Below are 18,855 nucleotides of genomic sequence, written 5' to 3' on the forward strand. Positions count from 1 at the left end.
TTTAAGAGGAGACTTTGTGCAGCAGGCCTTCATGGTAAAATAGCTGCTAGGAAACTACTGCTAAGGACAGGCAGCAAGCAGAAGAGACTTGTTTCAGGTAAAGAACACAAGGAATGGACATTAGACCAGTGGAAATCTGTGCTTTGGTCTGATAAGTTGTCCCGATCCCGGCGCCGCCCGTCACTCACTAATCCGGTCCCCGGGTGCTCTGACCGCGGCCGCTGCTCCCGCTCTCCCTCCTGTGCATACTCCGTGCTCCCTGCCCGTCGGTCCCGGCGTCCCGCTGCGGTCCGGGACTCTGTTTCCGGCTCCCTAACATCTCCTCCTCGTCTGCGTCCTGCACTTGTCTCCGGCGCTCGGGCTTCGCGCATTTGCACTAGGGGACAGACACACTCACTCACCTCTTCTTAAAGGGCCAGCGTCGCTGAAAAAGGATATGGCTGATTACAGGTACAGGGTATATAAGACTTCCTTTTCCTTGTGGGCGGTGCCTGTTCAACGTGTTCTTGTAGTTTGCCTCTCGTGCTAGGTGTTCAGGTCCCTCTGTGCTTCTTACCCAGGTTAACCCGGTCTCTGCCCTCAGTGTCCGACTGCCAGCCTGAGTGTGTCCAGCCTTCCGGTTTCCCAGGAGTTGCCCCGGTGACTATCAGCTGTGGATCCCATCTTCCACCAGCCTGTATCCGCCGCCTGTTCTGGATTCCATCTGGCAACAACAGCCTGCACTCCTCGCTGGACCCAGACTCCATCTGTTGTTACCACTCGACACCTGTACCCGGTTCCCGTCATCTGTCCTGCCCATGTCTACCGTTGGGCTAGCAGCCATATCCCGTACGTACTGAAGGACGCGAAACCCGAACTCACTTGTGTCCGGCTGCTGTGCATCTAGGCCATCTGGGGGACCGCCATACAGTCCCTGTATAGGGGCTTGCTCCTAGTTGTCTCTCTGGGGGAGTCCGGTGCACGGTCCCATGGATCCACCTCTGGACTGAACGTTACATAAGTCCAAACTTGAGATCTTTGGATCCAACCACCGTGTCTTTGTGCGACGCAGAAAAGGTGAACAGATGGACTCTACATGCCTGGTTCCCACCGTGAAGCATGGAGGAGGAGGTGTGATGGTGTGGAGGTGATTTATTCAAAATTGAAGGCATACTGAAGCATGGCTACCACAGCATTTTGCAGCGGCATGCTATTCCAACCGGTTTGCGTTTAGTTGGACCATCATTTATTTTTCAACAGGACAATGACCCCAAACACACCTCCAGGCTGTGTAAGGGCTATTTGACTAAGAAGGAGAGTAATGGGGTGCTACACCAGATGACCTGGCTTCCACAGTCACCAGACCTGAACCCAATCAAGATGGTTTGGGGCTGAGCTGGATCGCTGAGTGAAGGGAAAAGGGCCAACAAGTGCTAAGCATCTCTGGGAACTCCTTCAAGACTGTTGGAAGACCATTTCCGGTGATTACCTCTTGAAGCTCATCAAGAGAATGCCAAGAGTGTGCAAAGCAGTAATCAAAGCAAAAGGTGGCTACTTTGAAGAATCTAGAATATAAGACATATTTTCAGTTGTTTCACACTTTTTTGTAAAGTATTTCATTCCACATATGTTAATTCATATTCATATTCAATTTATTTTGATGCCTTCAATGTGAATCTACAATTTTCAGAGTCATGAAAATAAAGAAAACTCTTTGAATGGCAAGGTGTGTCCAAACGTTTGGTCTGTACTGTATATATATATATATATATATATATATATATATATATATATGAATAAATTATACACATTATGTAGATTTTTTTTATTTTAATAAATTACATTTTATTTTGAATAGGATTTCTTCATGCTGAACCAACAGAACTTTCAGCGTCTCACACCACCTCCTCATCTCACCCAGTCGATGTCCCTTAAGGTTCAGTTCTTGGATTCCTGCTCTTCTTCGTCTACACCTTCGGCCTGGGACAGCTCAGAGTACTACGGCTTTCAGTATAATCTCTATGCTAATGATATACAGATCTACCTCTTTGAACCTGATATGACCTCCGAACTAACCAAAATCCCACAAGGTCTGTCTGCTATTTTATCCTTTTTGTCTGTTTTATTTCTAAAACTTAACATGGACAAAATAGAATTCATCATCTTATCTACTCCTCACTCAATTTCTCCAACAAACCTATCCATGAAAGTCAAAGGCTGCTCATTCTCCCTAGTCCTGAATGCTTGCTGCTACGGGGTAACCCTCGACCCTGCTCTCCCCTTTAAGCCACACATCCAAGCCCCTTCTCCGCCTCCTGCTGACTCCAATTCAAAAATATTTCCCAAATCTGTACATTCCTTTACCAAGAACCTGCAAAAACACAAGTACAGTACATGCTCTCATTATCGCCCGCCTAGACTACTGCCACTTCCTGCTGTGTGGCCTTCTTTTTAACACTCTCACACCCCTACAATTTATTCAAAACTCTGCTGCCCAACTAATCCACCTAACCCCCCACAGTTCCCCAGCCTCCCCACTTTGCCAATTCCTTCACTGGCTTCCCATTGTCCAAAGACTCCAGTTCAAAACCCTAACCATGGCCTGCAAAGCCATCCGCAAACTATCTCCTCCATACATCTGTCACCTAGTCTTCTGGTATTTACCTATACAAATCCCCGATACTCCAAAGATATTCTTGTCTACTCCCTTCTCTCTTCTTCCCACAACCGCATACAAGATTTCAGTCGTGCATCTCCCATACTTTGGAACTCTCTGCTCCAACACCTCATACATGTTGTTGTACCATACATGTTGTTCTACCATGGAAACCTTCAGAATCTCAAGACAGCCCTCTTCCGACAAGCCTACAACCTGAAGTATCCCTCAGTCCACTATAGTGTTGCCCAACCAGCTCTACCCTCACCTACTGTATCCTTACCCATCCCCTGTAAACTGCGAACTCTCGCGGGCAGGGTCCTCTCTCCTCCTGTACCTGTCTGTGCCTTGTATTGTTGATGATTATTGTACTTGTTTATTATGTATACCCCTTTTCACAAGTAAAGCGCCATGGAATAAATAGCGTTATAATAATAATTGTACTGTTATGGTTGACCTGATTAGGTGGATTCTCTAAGCTAGGTCAGGGTTTACAGCACAGACTCGAGCTGATAATGTAACAGAGCAGGACTTGCTGGACAGCATGTAGATTAGCAAGGGCTAGTATTGCAAGGAATGCAGGACAGCAAATGGGCAAGTAGAATTAAAAGCACTAAATGCAGTAGAGTATTCTCAATCTGAGTTGCAAAGAGCCCACTAATAATAATGACATAGTGGGCATATTGTTCAGCTACATGCAAATACTATACTACCCTCATTCACAAATGTCCCTATGTTTCTATGAAATAATAAACTGGACAGTTTGTTAAATGAATTATCAGATGCTGCCCTGGTCAGCAGGGCCGGCCTTAGCCTGAATGGTGCCCTGTGCAAAACTGCCCTTTGGTGCCTCCACCCTACTAATTTTTTTTACCCAGTGTTCCAGGACACAAACGAGGACAGGAGGAGGCCATTTTTTTATATCCTAAGAAAATGAATCTCTTCAAATGTACAATAAACTCCGCCAGATTTGTGCTGGAGAATCTGCATCTCAAATCCACATTAATGTCACCACGTCTGATCTCGTTCTTATAGGGGTCTTCTGATTTCAATAATTTATGCCGTATCCCTAGATATTACATTATGGATAGTACATGCAGATCTCACCAATGGGGCCCACATGTATCTGGAGAATGAGGTGCTGATGGTCTTAGTGGAGAGATGGTATAAATCCCTGTACACTTGGATGGGAGTTCTGTCATCTCTAGACTGAGAGCGGCGCACGTCGTGGCCCCATTGGTAGGATCAACATCTACTATACAAATCCTGTTCATAAATGTACATGATACCAGACAAGGCACCATGGAGCCGGTGGCCGATGCTACGTGTACTCCGGACCAAAAAGACCAAAATCAGTGGCGTAACTAGAGTTTGATGGGCCCTGGTGCACAATTTGGACAGGGGCCCCCCTCCACGTATACAGACACTTAGGGTACGGGATAATGACACTGACACTCGGGGTACAGGATAATGATGCTGACACTTGGCTCTTACCCTCAGCACCCAGGTTTCCCATGATTTGAAATCCCTCTATCAGCACACAGCTTTCCCATGTTCTGATATCCATCTTGTCCTCAGCACACAGCTTTCCCATGCTCTGCTATACATCATTCCCTCAGCACCCAGCTTTCCCATATCAGAGCATGGGAAAGATGGGTGCTGAGGGAAAGAGCCCTTTTCATTCAGCACAAAACATTCCCATCTCATGCTTTTATCTTTGTCCCCCCTTGTTCTCCAAATACTATAATGACCCCCACATAGAATGCACCTCCATAGTACTCCATGTATTACAATGCATTTCCCATAGTCCTCCATGTATTATAATTCACTCCATAGTTCTCCATATATTATACTGCACCACAGTCCTCCATGTTTTATAACGCACCCCCATAGTCCATGTATAAGGTAGCCTCCATAGTCCTCCATATATTATAAATGTAGCCCCCATAGTCCTATATGTATTATAATGCAGCCTCAGAAACCTTCATATTGTATTATGCAGCCCCATAGTCCTCCATGTATAATGCACCCATATAGTCCATGTATAAGGTGTCCTTCATGTTTATTATGCAGCCCCATAGACCTCCATGTATAATGCATCCCCATAGACCTCCATGTATAATGCAGCCCCATAGACCTCCATGTATCATGCAGCCCCATAGACCTCCATGTATCATGCAGGCAGCACCCCCAGGCCTCCATGTGTCATGCAGCCAGCCCCCCAGGGCGTCCATGAATCATGCAGCCAGCCCCCCAGGGCGTCCATGTATCATGCAGCCAGCCTCCTCCCCAGGGCCTCCATGTGTCATGCAGCCAGCTCCTCCAGGGCCTCCATGTGTCTTGCAGCCAGCCCCCCCACAGGGCCTTCATGTGTCATGCAGCCAGCTACTCCTGGCCTCCATGTGTCCTGTAGCCAGCCCCCCAGCGTCTCCATGTGTCATGCAGCCAGCTCCCCCAGCACCTCCATGTGTCATGCAGCCAGCTCCTCCAGGCCTAGGCCTCCATGTGTCCTGCAGCCAGCCCCCCCAGTGCCTCTGTGTGTCATGCAGCCATCCCCCCCCAGGGCCTCTATGTGTCATGCAGCCAGCTCTCTCAGGGCCTCCATGTGTCATGCAGCCACCCCCCCCCCCCAAGGGCCTCCATGTATCATGCAGCCAGACCCACCCCCAGGGCCTCCATGTATCATACAGCCATCCCCCCCAGGGCCTCCATGTGTCATGCAGCCAGCTCTCCCAGGGCCTTCATGTGTCATGCAGCCAGGCCCCCCAGTGCCTCCATGTGTCATGCAGCCAGGCCCCCCCCAAGGACTCCATGTGTCCTGCAGCCAGTCCCCCCCCCCAAGGAATCCATGTGTTCTGCAGCCAGCCTCCCCGTGTAGTCACTGATTTATAAAAAAAAAAAACAAAAAACAAAGTACTCCCCTCTTCTCCTTCCACCGCTGCTCGTCCTCACTTCTGTCCTCGTTCCCCCGTGGCTGCGCTCTGTGCTCTCACCACACACAGCAGTCACACAGGAGTGACGTCACCACGCAGGCACGGGGGAAAAATGATAATGCATATAGCGGTGCCGGCTGCTCTATGCAATATCAAAGCAGTGTGCAGTGACTGGAGCCCGGTGCCACCACCACTGACACCAGGCAGGGGGGCCCGGTGGCAGCGGCGGCGACCGGGTCATATAGCGGCCGCCGCGGCACGTGGTCTGCAGCAGAACAGCGCAGCTCCTCTCTCACAGAAAGGAGCTGGCTGCTGATCTGTCGGGCAGATACAGGCCCCTAACCTCCCGGGCCCAGTCGCAATGGCGACAGCTGCGACCGCAGTAGTTACGCCCCTGGCCAAAATACAGATCTTAGAGGGTAATGTAAAAAATCTCTGCTTTCTACATAATAAAGAGTCCTCAGGTTATATGTGTCGCTGCCTCTCAGCTCCATTGAAATATAAGTACAATACTGCCAAGCAGACAAGTGTTGCCAAAGTCCTGAATTAATAATCTAACAGAGCAAGGACTAAAATATAACTTTTAATTAATCACTTTAAAATCAATCTTTAAAGTGCAGTGCAAAATTGTGCAAAAACACACAAAATTATATACAAAAAAAGGATAGATCTCACCCAACCCGGGCAGACCGAACGCCACCAATTTGGATGATGATGCAGGCGGATTAGAGGGTTACTCAGAGGTAGAATCTAGATAAAATGTGAGGTCCTAACCCCTGTCGTGCCCCATGTAGTTGCTTCCACCCTGACAAGGGCAGCATCCAAGTAATGCAAACTACCCAGAATACATAAGGACCCTTCCAACGCGTTTCCCTTTCAAGTTTAAACAGAGAGTTCATCAGGGGAGGTTAAGTAGATAAATACAGTCTGCAATGGCAGGTATGTAACAGGGGAAATTAAATAAATACAGCCTGCAGTGGCAGGTATGTATAAACGCAAACCGCAATATTAAGATGTGCTAGGTGGCCAGTGGTACGCCCAGGGCCGCCACTAGGAATTTCAGGGCCCCATACTGGCAAAATTATAGGGCCCCCTTGAGACTCCACCCAGACTCCACCCCAGCTCCGCCTCCACCCCGCAAACCTTCCACAGTCCGCCACCACTCTTGGAAAAACACCACCTCTCCGTAATGCACCTTCTATATCGCCCCTCTCCATAACACACCATCTACACCGCCTCTTTCGGTAACACACCCTCTACACTGCCCCCCTCTGTCACACTCTGCCCTCCTCCGTCACACTCTGCCACTCACAGTCTGCCCCTCTCTGTCAAACTCTGCCCCTCACAGTCTGCCCCTCTCTGTCACACTCTGCCCCTCACACTCAGCACCTCTCTTGTCACACTGAGCCCATCCCACTCTGCCCCTCTCTTGTCACACTGAGCCCATCACGCTCTGCCCTTCTATTGTCATATTGAGCCCCTCACGCTCAGCCCTTCTCGTCACACACAGCCCCTCACACTCTGCCCCTCTCTATCAAACTCAGCCCCTCACACTCTGCCCATCTCTGTCACACTCTGCCCCTCACACTCAGCATCTCTCATCACACTCTGCCCCTCACACTGAGCACCTCTCTTGTCACACTGAGCCCATAACACTCTGTCCCTCTCTTGTCACACTGAGCCCATCCCACTATGCCTATCTCTTGTCACACTGAGCCCATCACAATCTGCCCCTCTCTTGTCCTTACACTCAGCAACTCTTGTCACACTCAGCCCCTCACACTCTGCCCCTCTTGTCACACTCTGCCCCTCTTGTCACACTCTGCCCCTCTTGTCACACTCTGCCCCTCTTGTCACACTCTGCCCCTCTTGTCACACTCTGCCCCTCTTGTCACACTCTGCCCCTCAAACTATGCCCATCTTTGTCACACTCTGCCCCTCACACTTAGCATCTCTCGTCACACTCAGCCCCTCTTGTCACACTCTGCCCCTCACACTGAGCCCATCACACTCTGTCCCCTCTTGTCACACTCTGCCCCTCTCTAGTCACACTTTGCCCCTCTCTTGTCACAGTCAGCCCCTCTCTTGTCATGCTTAGCCATTCTCTTGTCAAACTCTGCCCCTCACACTGAGCCCATCAAACTCTGCCCCTCTCTTGTCACACTCTGCCCATCACACTCTGCCCTTCTTTTGTCACACTCAGCACCTCCCATGTCCTGCTCTTCACTCATTACCTGTCATGTGCCATCATCTGCTACAGCTACCCAAGTATCTTCTGTCTCCTCCCACATGGGTCACATGGGCATGACGTAATCGCAGGTCCTGCACGGGAGCAGATTAGAGCTTCCCTGCCTCTGCAGCGATCATGTATTAAAGGCCTCGCTGTGCCGCTTCTTTTCCTGCCGGCTGGGCGGGAACTTTTGAAATGACACACGTGCGTGCAGTTCTGACGTCATCAGGGCGCGCCGCGTGTGTCACAGAGAAAGTGCCACGCGGGGAACAGAGGAGAGATTCCTGCATTTTGCTGCCTGCACTGACTGTGCTGAGCTGCAGGATCGCTCCCTGCCCGGCACGCAGCGTGTGATGAGGGCGATCTGATCAGGGACCTCCCCGGAGCCTGGAGCTCGGACAACAGGTCAGATTGCCCTCATTACTGACCGGCGAGCAGCCGGCGTGACAGCCGCGTTCAGAGAATAACCAGCTCCCACTACTGGGCTGCTAACGCAGCCCCTGGGCAGACTTTCACACTGCCGCATCAGGCAGCCTGACAGCGCCCCCCTCACAGTTGCGCCCGGGGCAGATGCATCGCCATTCCCCCCTAGATACTGGGTATACAGTTGCATACCTGGTATATCCAGCACACGTGGCTAATTTGCATGCGATGCAAATTAGCCTCGTGTATAGTGGCAAAAGCAACACTGTAGAGGTATTCTGCTTAGGCTGTGAAGAGGGGTGGGGAGGCCCAGCTGGCCCGGGGCTTAATAAAACTAAGTAATTGTCCCTGGCTCAGCCGGGCCCCCCCTTGTCACCGGGCCCCCTACACTAGTCTCAGTAGTAATGCCCTGACAGCAGCCCTGGGTACGCCGTCTGCTGCCAAATGGTCTATTTAAATACCTTTGAAAACTTCCGGGCGTCTGACGTCACATCCAATATGCCGCGCCCTATAGTAACCGCACATCATCACTCCAAACAAAAATATGGAGTATGTATGAGCAGGATTCGCCTGATTAGGTCTGCCAGGCATCATCAATTGATGCCAATGCATCCATTAAAACAGTAATTTGAACTGTAATATGACATGTGTACGCCTCATATGCAACATCAGGGTGTCAAACAAAATGGCCCCAAGATATGAGTGCTGGCAATCGCTTAATAAACCTGCATGCAAACCCATAAGTTATAATGTTTAAAAAATACTCCCATAGTAAACAAGACTCTCAGCTCCATTGACCTGAACAGACTGAGGTGCTGTATCACATACGCACCATAAGGACGGGGGTGCTGTGTATGTGTCGCTGCCTCTCAGCTCCAATGACCTAAACAGACTGAGGTGCAGTACCACATACTCACCATGAGGAAGGGGCACTGTGTATGGAAGAAATATGGCATATATACTGTAATCCCTTTATTAATCAGTCTGGGCTCACACCAGCTGGCAATGCTGTAAATAATTTTGTTGGAAAAGTTGTAAGATAAATCCATATCGAATCTTGTGATATTCTGCAGAATATTCTGCTTCTCCCTGCTCTGCTGCCCTAGACTGACCAGTGTCTCCCCTGAGTTTGACATTCTGCACATTAACCGGATCTCCAAAGTGTGTAATATATGCTGTCAGGATATTATTTCCCAATTTGAGTGGTCGTGTGATCGCTCACAAGTGATTTGCAGACTCTGTGTCATCTGCAGAATGACGTCTCCTCCTGCTTCTCTCGTTATAATTTTCAATTTCAGAGAAACAGGAGCAGATGTCATTCAGCAGATGATCACACATTGCAAATCGCATGTGAGCGATCAGATGACACAGAGCGCATATTACACACCTTTAGGATATGGCAGGTTAATATTCAGAATTACATTACATTACACACTATACGTGACAGGTACAGGGCACATGTAGGGTGTATAATAAATATATATGTATCTATTACCTCCTACACATGCTCTGCACCTACTCTGGCCGCAGCTACAGGGCCCATTGGCATCACATCACAGGCTCTGCCTGATGTCATTACACCTATCTGGGACCCACAGCTGCAGAGCAAAAGTGAAACAGGGAGCCAGTGGCCATCCGCTCCTCAATGGTATTCAACCATGCATCAGAGGAAATAGCAATGACCACCATCACCCACAGGCCCTGTCGTTTTGCCACTGCATAAATTACACCATATACATGACACACACATAGATACTATATAAAAAATAGATGGATGCAGGGTCAGACTGCGGTGTCTGGGGTCCACAGGAGTTAACGCTAGAGGCCACACTACAACTATATGCAAATACCTGCAGGAGCCTCCGCACAGCCTCCTATGCACAGCAGGAGCCCCCACATAGCCACCTATGCACAGCAGGAGCCCCCACATAGCCACCTATGCACAGCAGGAGCCCCCAAACAGCCTCCTATGCACAGCAGGAGCCCCCACACAGCCTCCTATGCACAGCAGGAGCCCCACACAGCCTCCTATGCACAGCAGGAGCCCCCACACAGCCTCCTGCGCACAGCAGGAGCCCCCACACAGCCTCCTATGCACAGCAGGAGCCCCCACACAGCCTCCTATGAACAGCAGGAGCCCCACACAGCCTCCTATGCACAGCAGGAGCCCCCACACAGCCTCCTATGCACAGCAGGAGCCCCCACACAGCCACCTATGCACAGCAGGAGCCCCCACACAGCCACCTATGCACAGCAGGAGCCCCCACAAAGCCTCCTATGCACAGCAGGAGCCCCCACACAGCCTCCTATGCACAGCAGGAGCCCCCACACAGCCTCCTATGCACAGCAGGAGACCCCACACAGCCTCCTATGCACAGCAGGAGCAACCACACAGCCTCCTATACACAGCAGGAGCCCAACACAGCCTCCTATGCAAAGCAGGAGCCCCCACACAGCCTCCTATGCACAGCAGGAGCCCCCCCAGCCTCTTATGCACAGCAGGAGCCCCCCCCCCAGCCTCTTCTGCACAACAGGAGCCCCCACACAACCTCCTATTCACAGCAGGAGCCCCCACACAGCCTCGTATGCACATCAGGAGCTCCCCCCCAGCCTCCTATGCAGAGCAGGAGCCCCCACGAAGCCTCCTATGCACAGCAGGAGCCCCCACACAGCCTCTTATGTACAGCAGGAGCACCCACATAGCCTCTTATGTACAGCAGCAGCCCCCACACAGATAGACAGAAAGAAAGACAGATTTATACCGTAATAAAGCCATAGATGGATAGACAGATTATATAATTTAGAAATAGATTGATAAGACAGATAGATTAGACAGATAATAGATACAATTGATATACAGAAGAAAAAGAAGCAGACATCGGCACTCAGCTCAGTAATCAATGCATAACAATAAATGTATGAGTTATCAAATATTTTATTGCACAACACACTTTATAAAAACATTTAAAAGGCAGAAAAACACCAGACAGAGGAACAATAAATGAGCTGAGTGCCGATGTCTGCTTCTTTTTCTTCTGTATATCAATTGTTTCTCAGCAGACTGTGCATCCTCATATTTTTATGTTAGTTGGTTGTGTATTCCTATATCTTTTGGTTTCAGATAATAGAGAGTAGTAGAGAATGGGTTTCACAGCCGCGCCAAAAGACTACTGGATTCTTCTCAGATTAATGTTTCTTTTATTTCATAACAGGTCAAGTCTACGCGTTTCAGGAGAACACAGCTCCCTTCTTCAGGACAAACCAGCAAAGAATCATCAAAAAAGAGATTTGATGATTCTTTGCTGGTTTGTCCTGAAGAAGGGAGCGGTGTTCTCCTGAAACGCGTAGACTTGACCTGTTATGAAATAAAAGAAACATTAATCTGAGAAGAATCCAGTAGTCTTTTGGCGCGGCTGTGAAACCCATTCTCTACTACTCTCTGTTATCTGTCTCATGGGGACCGCTGCCGGGACTTGGTGTTACATGCTGCTATAGGTGTTGTGACTGTCACAACCCGAATTGGTGAGTAGGATTATTCTTTGCTTCACCCTATATATATTGGGGTAAGACCCTATTGCGCTTTCTTTTTCCACAGTTTTCACTCATAGGTTTCAGATAATAGATACAGACAGATAGATATATAATAGAGATACATAGATAGATATAGACAGATATATAATAGAGAGATAGCTAGACAGACAGATAAATAATAGACAGATAGATAGATAGATAGATAGATAGACATAGACAGACAGCCAGAATGGATGTATAGACAAACAGAGAGCTAGATATTGCACAGTATACAGGACACACACATTTATATATAACACATACAGACAGCACATAATCACATAATACATTACAGATATGACACACAGCACGTTATACTCAGTTACTTCCTGGGCTCCAGGATTTCAGCAGGGCACCACTCGCACATAGGTAAAGCCGGCCATGCTTGTCAGTACATATTGAAGTAAACATATTGTGCCAATTACTGCTTATGTAGAAGAGTGTGGGACCACTGGTGCACAGAGGCCTACAAAGGGTGTTTACCTAGGTTCACTCTACCAAGTACAGTATGTTCACCTATGAGCCAGTCCAAGTCTGCAGTAAACAGAGATGAGCAGAAAGTACAGGAATATCAGAGATATAGCCGAGATATATAGGCAATCTAGCATCTTGCAGCAGGAACATGGTTACATTAAAGGGAAACTGTCACCAGATTTCGTGACTATAATCTGCGGCCACCACCACTGGGCTCTTATATACAGCATTCTAACATGCTGTATATAAGAGCCCAGGCCGTGTAGAAAGTAAAAATGCCTTTATAATACTTACCTAAACGGTCGGTGCGATGCAGATGGGTATCTCCATTCTCTGGGTACGGCGCCTCCTCTTTCGGCCATCTTTGTTCTCCTTCTTCTGAAGCCTGGGTGCATGACACATCCTACGTCTTGCACACAGGCGGGCATTGAGGTCCTGCGCAGCCACACTTTGATCTTTGATCAATGTGACAGCAGGTATCTCACCAGGTATGAGAGGACTCCCAGCAAGCAGGCGCAACACAGAGGGAAGACAAGGGTAGCAATATAATGGAAGGCCCTGGCACTAAGGAGAGGGGAGCGGGGGTCCCCTCCTAACACTCACCTGAGGTTGATCCCTGCACTCCCTAACATCCCTAAATGGGTCTTTCCCCCTGTGCGACATCACATGCCTAGGTCATCCATGGCCCTGAACTCACCCTGACTAGCGAAAGCCAGCGGAACGCTAGTCCTGCCACTGCAATAAGACAATATGAGGAAGGAAAGAAACAGGTGAGGAAAGATACAACAAATAATACTACACAGCTTCTTCAGCAAGAATTCCTTAGCTGCAACAGAATCGACACCTCAGCTTCTCCAGAGACTGGCTTCCTCAAAGTGGACAACATATATAGGAGCTATAGCCGGCATAGAGAGGCATGAGGAGCGGATATTTTTAGCAGAAGGGAGTGACTATAGGTGAGCTTACAACTACATCTTTGATCACTGCAGGATAGAAGTGATCCTTAAACCATTCAGTACCGGATGGACTTAAATACGCTCCAATTCAGGGTAAACGATGAGCGGGCACTAAAGCAGATCTGTGATCAACAATATGCTGTGATTTTCTGATCCCCATTCCCCCCAAAGATCACATCAGCCCGTGACACACTCATAACAACCGGCAATGTAATCACTGTTTCCGACTTTGAAACTGGGAAATACACTCTAACTACGCAAGTGCGTGCAATGTGAGGATTCGTAAGTCTGTAATCACATAGAGTGCCTGCAGACTTAGGCTGCTTTCACACATCAGTTTTTTGCAATCAGGCACAATATGGCGCTTTGCAGAAAAACCGCATCTGTTTTTTTTTCCGCCGGGTGCGGTTTTTCCTCATAGACTTTTATTAGCGCCGGATTGGGCCGCATGTACTCGCATTTGATCCAGTTTTTGAAGGTTGCGGTAAAAATCATCACTCCGGCGGGAGTAGAGAGGAACATTTTTTGCAAGCGGCAAAAAACTGCATCGCGCCGGGTGCGGCGCTGTGCGGCATGGTGCATAATGAAAGTCTATGCGCGCCAAATCCAGTGGCATGCCTCAAATGCCGGAAGCATGTACCGGATTCGGTTTTTACTTCTGAGCATGCCCAGAAGTGATATAAATTCATTGCTTGTCAGAAAATCACTCACTCACTGACTCACTCACTCTCACCCACTCACCGATCACGGGCGCGGCGCTGCACGACTGTCACACTGCTGGCGGCTTAACCTGATTTGAAAATTCCGGGAGCCAAAAATTCAATCTCGTATTCACTGCTTCCCCCGCCCACCGGCGCCTATGATTGGGTGCAGGCAGACACGCCCCCATGCTGAGTGACAGCTGTCTCACTGCAACCAATCACAGCAGCCGGTGGGTGGGTCTATTTCTTGCAGTAAAAAAAAAATAATTAAAAAAAAACGACGTGCAGGCCCCCCAATTTGGATACCAGCCAAGATAAAGCCACACAGCCTAAAAATATCAGCCAGCAGCCGCCCGGAATTGCCGCATCCATTAGATGTGACAGTCCAGGGACTCTACCTGGCTCATCCCGAATTGTCCTGGTGCGGTGGCAATTAGGGTAATAAGAGGTTAATCATGGCAGGCGTCTATGAGACACCCCCAATGATTAACCTGTAAGTGAAATTAAATAAACACATACACCCGATAAAATACTTTATTTGGAATAAAAGACAAAAAAACACCCTCTTTCACCATTTTATTAAAATCCCCAAATACCCCTCCAGGTCCGACGTAATCCACAGAGGTCCCGTGACGCTTTCAGGCCTGCTACATGAAGCTGACAGGAGCGGCAGTAGAACACCGCCGCTCAGTGTCAGCTCCACGCAGCAACTGAAGTGAATCGCGCTGTCAGCGGTGATGTCACTGAGGTAGTGTCGGGGTGTGTGCGGTGATCATGCATGCGGTGATCATGCGTGCGGTAGTGAAGGGTGTGCGGTAGTGCAGGGATGTGCGGTGATGATGCGTGCGGTAGTGCAGGGGTGTGCGGAGATGATGCGTGCGGTAGTGCAGGGGTGTGCGGAGATGATGCGCGCAGTAGTGCCTGCGTGTGCGGTGATGATGCGTGAGGTAGTGCCTGCGTGTGCGGTGATGATGCGTGTGGTAGTGCCTGCGTGTGCGGTGATGATGGGGGCGATAGTGCCGGTGTTTGTGTGGGGATGATGGGGGCCATAGTGCCGGTGTTTGTGCAGAGATGATGGGGGCGATAGTGCAGGGGTGTGCCGAGATGATGCGCGCGGTAGTGCCTGCGTGTGCGGTGATGATGCGTGTGGTAGTGCCTGCGTGTGCGGTGATGATGGGGGCGATAGTGCCGGCGTTTGTGCGGTGATGATGGGGTCTCTCTCTCAGCATAGTAAAGAGAAAAAAAAAAAATAAAAAAAAAACGGATCCGTTTTTTACCGGATCCGTCGCATCAGTTTTTACACAATCGGAGACAGATCCGTTGCATCAGGCACAAACCGGATTGTGCCTGATTGGAAAAAACTGATGTGTGAAAGCAGCCTTATAGATTTAGATCAGACAATTTCTTTTAGATGCGTTGTTTCAGAAGTTGTTGTATCAGAAGAGCAGAAAGTAAGCAATGATTAAAAATGAAAGTGTAAACATTAAAGAATAGGTGGGAGGAGTCTTATTTAGAATCTTGATTTAGCAGCATTGTAAATGTGAACAACACTTACAGAAGGTGGCTTGAACTTGGTAGTAGACGCTGGTTGCTGTATTGCACGCAAGAGTAGAGAAGAAAAATAATAGAAACATTTTTAGAGTCATCGCAGTAACAAGGTAAGTTACAAAGTAACAGATAGCACAGCTGGCCATATGGGAAGGATGAAAAAAACAAAAGCCAGGGCAGGTGACTAATACATACTTTGTTAAAATAGGGCACTTACACAATCAGTTTTCTCACCTTAGATCTGAAGCTCCTCTTTGTGTCAAATGTCCTGTTATAGTGTGATGTTTAGCACCTCTCTGAATATCAGTCTTGATAGCCCAGGTATTAGGAGCTGCAGACCGTGCAAACAGAAGTTCCAGACCAATACGGCAGCGCAATCTATTACGAGTAAAGGCATGTTATGTTAAATTCGGCATACTATAAACAAAATATACATATATTACACACACACACACTTAGATATGCCTATATACATTATATATATATACGGTATATATATATCAGTACAGACCAAAAGTTTGGACACACCTTCTCATCTCTAGAACAACTGTTAAGAGGAGACTGTGCAGCAAGCCTTCATGGTAAAATAGCTGCTAGGAAACCACTGCTAAGGACAGGCAACAAGCAGAAGAGACTTGTTTGGGCTAAAGAACTCAAGGAATGGACATTAGACCAGTGGAAATCTGTGCTTTGGTCTGATGAGTCCAAATTTAAGATCTTTGGATCCAACCACGGTGTCTTTGTAGAAAAGGTGAACAGATGGACTCTACATGGCTGGTTTCCATCGTGAAGCATGGGGGAGGAGGTGTGATGGTGTGGGGGTGCTTTGCTGGTGACACTGTTGGGGATTTATTCAAAATTGAAGGCATACAGAACCAGCATGCCACCACAGCATCTTGCAGCGGCATGCTATTCCAACCGGTTTGCGTTTAGTTGGACCATCATTTATTTTTCAATAGGACAATGACCCCAAACACACCTCCAGGCTGTGTAAGGGCTATTTGACTAAGAAGGAGAGTGATGGGGTGCTACGCCAGATGACCTGGCTTCCACAGTCACCAGACCTGAACCCAATCGAGATTGTTTGGGGTGAGCTGGATCGCTGAGTGAAGGGAAAAGGGCCAACAAGTGCTAAGCATCTTTGGGAACTCCTTCAAGACTGTTTGAAGACCATTTCCGATGACTACCTCTTGAAGCTCAACAAGAGAATGCCAAGAGTGTGCAAAGCAGTAATCAAAGCAAAAGGTGGCTACTTTGAAGAACCTAGAATATAAAACATATTTTCAGTTGTTTCACACTTTAAGTATTGCATTCCACCTGTTTTAATTCATAGTGTTGATGCCTTCAATGTGAATCTACAATTTTCAGAGTCCTGAAAATAAAGAAAACTCTTTGGATGAGAAGGTGTGTCCAAACTTTTGGTCTGTACTCATAATTATATATATATATATATATATATATATATATATATATATATATATATATATATAGGCATATCGCAACATTACTGGTAATCTTCTCACCTTAAAGTGAAACTAGGTTGTGTCCAGTTATGCCTGAGACTAACTGAGGCAGTGAACACCTCTCCTGGTAACAAAGTCTTGTCAGGAAGTGTGATTGTCATGAAGTCTCCAACATTTACATGCTGAACCTTTGGTGAGCTCATACCCATCATTTGTACAATCCCTGCAATCTCTGATTCGTCATGTGAGTACTTGCAATCTTCAGAAACAGAGTAATTCAGGCTTATATTCACATGTGTTGAGTCCAGGAGGAACCAGGGAGGTGGAAAATGAAGCTCCACAACACACACATCTAGAGGAAGCTGAAAAAGTGAATGATTTCATATCACAAATTTGAAACAACTGATTGATAGAAGCAATATATGTATATGCAAATATAAAGAAAAAACATAAATCGCTTTCATGTTCCCATATATGGAATAACACATTTTTGTTATTTTGCTGCAGTGATCTAAAAACTATAGTCAATCATTCTATTCCCCCAATATTTTTTTATGGTATTCACTGTATGGTAAAAAATTACCTAGAAACGTAATTCTCCAGGTTGATACAACTACTTTGATACCAAAATTAAATTAGATTTTCGCTTAAGAGGTGAAAAGATCCGCTCCATTTTTATTTTTCCATCAGCGGTGTAAGGGCTTATTTTTCTGTGGCGAGTTGAGTGTTTTAGTGACAACAATCTGGGGCACTTACAACGTTTTAACTGCTTTTTATTGCATTCTTTGGGAGGGTTGCTGACCGAAAATTTACTGGCTGCAGTTGTCACATATAGAGATGGGCGAACCTACAGATGTTAGGTTCAGCTGGACTTGAAGTCCGGTTTGGGACTGGACTTGATCTCAAATTCTAAATAAGACTAAGGGACCAGAACTTAAATGCTATAAAATGGTGTTAGTAAGGGCTATAGGGGGCTGCAAAAAGAAATAAAATGGGGATTAAATCACGACAATTATACTACCTGGTTTCCGCGCCGCTGTCACACTATTTCTGGATCTTCTCACTAAATCTCATGAATATTCACTGCTTCCCCCACCCAGCCTCTGTAACAAGTGTTTGATTTGTTGCAGTCAGACTGAACCCCACCCATTGTGCCGACGTCTGTGATTGGTTTCCCCTCACACTAGCTGTTTGGGTCCCCAAAGTGGAGTGTAAAAATAAATAATTGGGAAAAATGTCATGGGGCCCTCATATTTTGATACCCAGTGCAGATAAAGCAGACAGCTGCAGGTTGCAGCTCCCAGCTGTGTGTTATCATGGCTGTGTATCAAATTACAAGGGATCCCATGAGGCTTTTTTTAATTATTTAAATAATATTTAAATAACCCTTGGTCTACTATACCACTACACGACCAGCACTACCCTCACCTACTGTATCCTCACCCATCTCCTGTAGACTTTGAGCCTTCACGGGCAGGGTCCACTCTCCTCATGTACCAGTCTGTGTTTTTTATTTTCAAAATTATTTTACTTGTTTTTATTATGGGAATCAAAATAGGTGGAAATTAGATTAGCTCTGGTCAGGAGCATAGCCAGGCACATCACTCAAGCATCTACACCATTAGGAGTAACCCTGAGGATAGGATAGCATAGAAGCCCCTGTCTCTCGCTTTCTTACTGTCACTTCATGATAGGAATGATCTACAAATGTACTTGAAGCAATTACCCAATTTGTCTGAAGCCCTAACAAATTGGTTCATGAATCCTAGCTTCATATAAAGCAACGAAGTATTATTTTGTTCTTGTCCACCAGTGGCTTGTTTATGACATTTGCAGTGCCAACAATTATTTATTCCCTTGTAGGCCATGCCACATTAGTCCAATGAATTTGTTTTTCCCTGCTATCCCAGAGGCACATGAAG

The 18,855-nt window shown here is 47.4% G+C and overlaps 1 protein-coding gene across 2 annotated transcripts in view; it reads right to left on the reverse strand.

Annotated features, from left to right (window-relative positions):
* The window catches only part of TMEM132A (transmembrane protein 132A), an 849,435-nt gene that overhangs the window by 590,890 nt on the left and 239,690 nt on the right, over positions 1 to 18,855 (reverse strand). For both annotated transcript variants that reach the window (XM_075349137.1, XM_075349136.1), the window contains exons 4-6: positions 16,994 to 17,295; positions 15,705 to 15,848; positions 15,478 to 15,513 (exon numbers count right to left, since the gene is read on the reverse strand). In XM_075349137.1, coding sequence (XP_075205252.1) covers positions 15,478 to 15,513; positions 15,705 to 15,848; positions 16,994 to 17,295 — 482 coding nt within the window. The remainder of the gene's footprint in view (positions 1 to 15,477; positions 15,514 to 15,704; positions 15,849 to 16,993; positions 17,296 to 18,855) is intronic.

This window comes from Anomaloglossus baeobatrachus, chromosome 5 (assembly GCF_048569485.1).
Source record: "Anomaloglossus baeobatrachus isolate aAnoBae1 chromosome 5, aAnoBae1.hap1, whole genome shotgun sequence".
Taxonomy (NCBI): Eukaryota; Metazoa; Chordata; class Amphibia; order Anura; family Aromobatidae; genus Anomaloglossus; species Anomaloglossus baeobatrachus.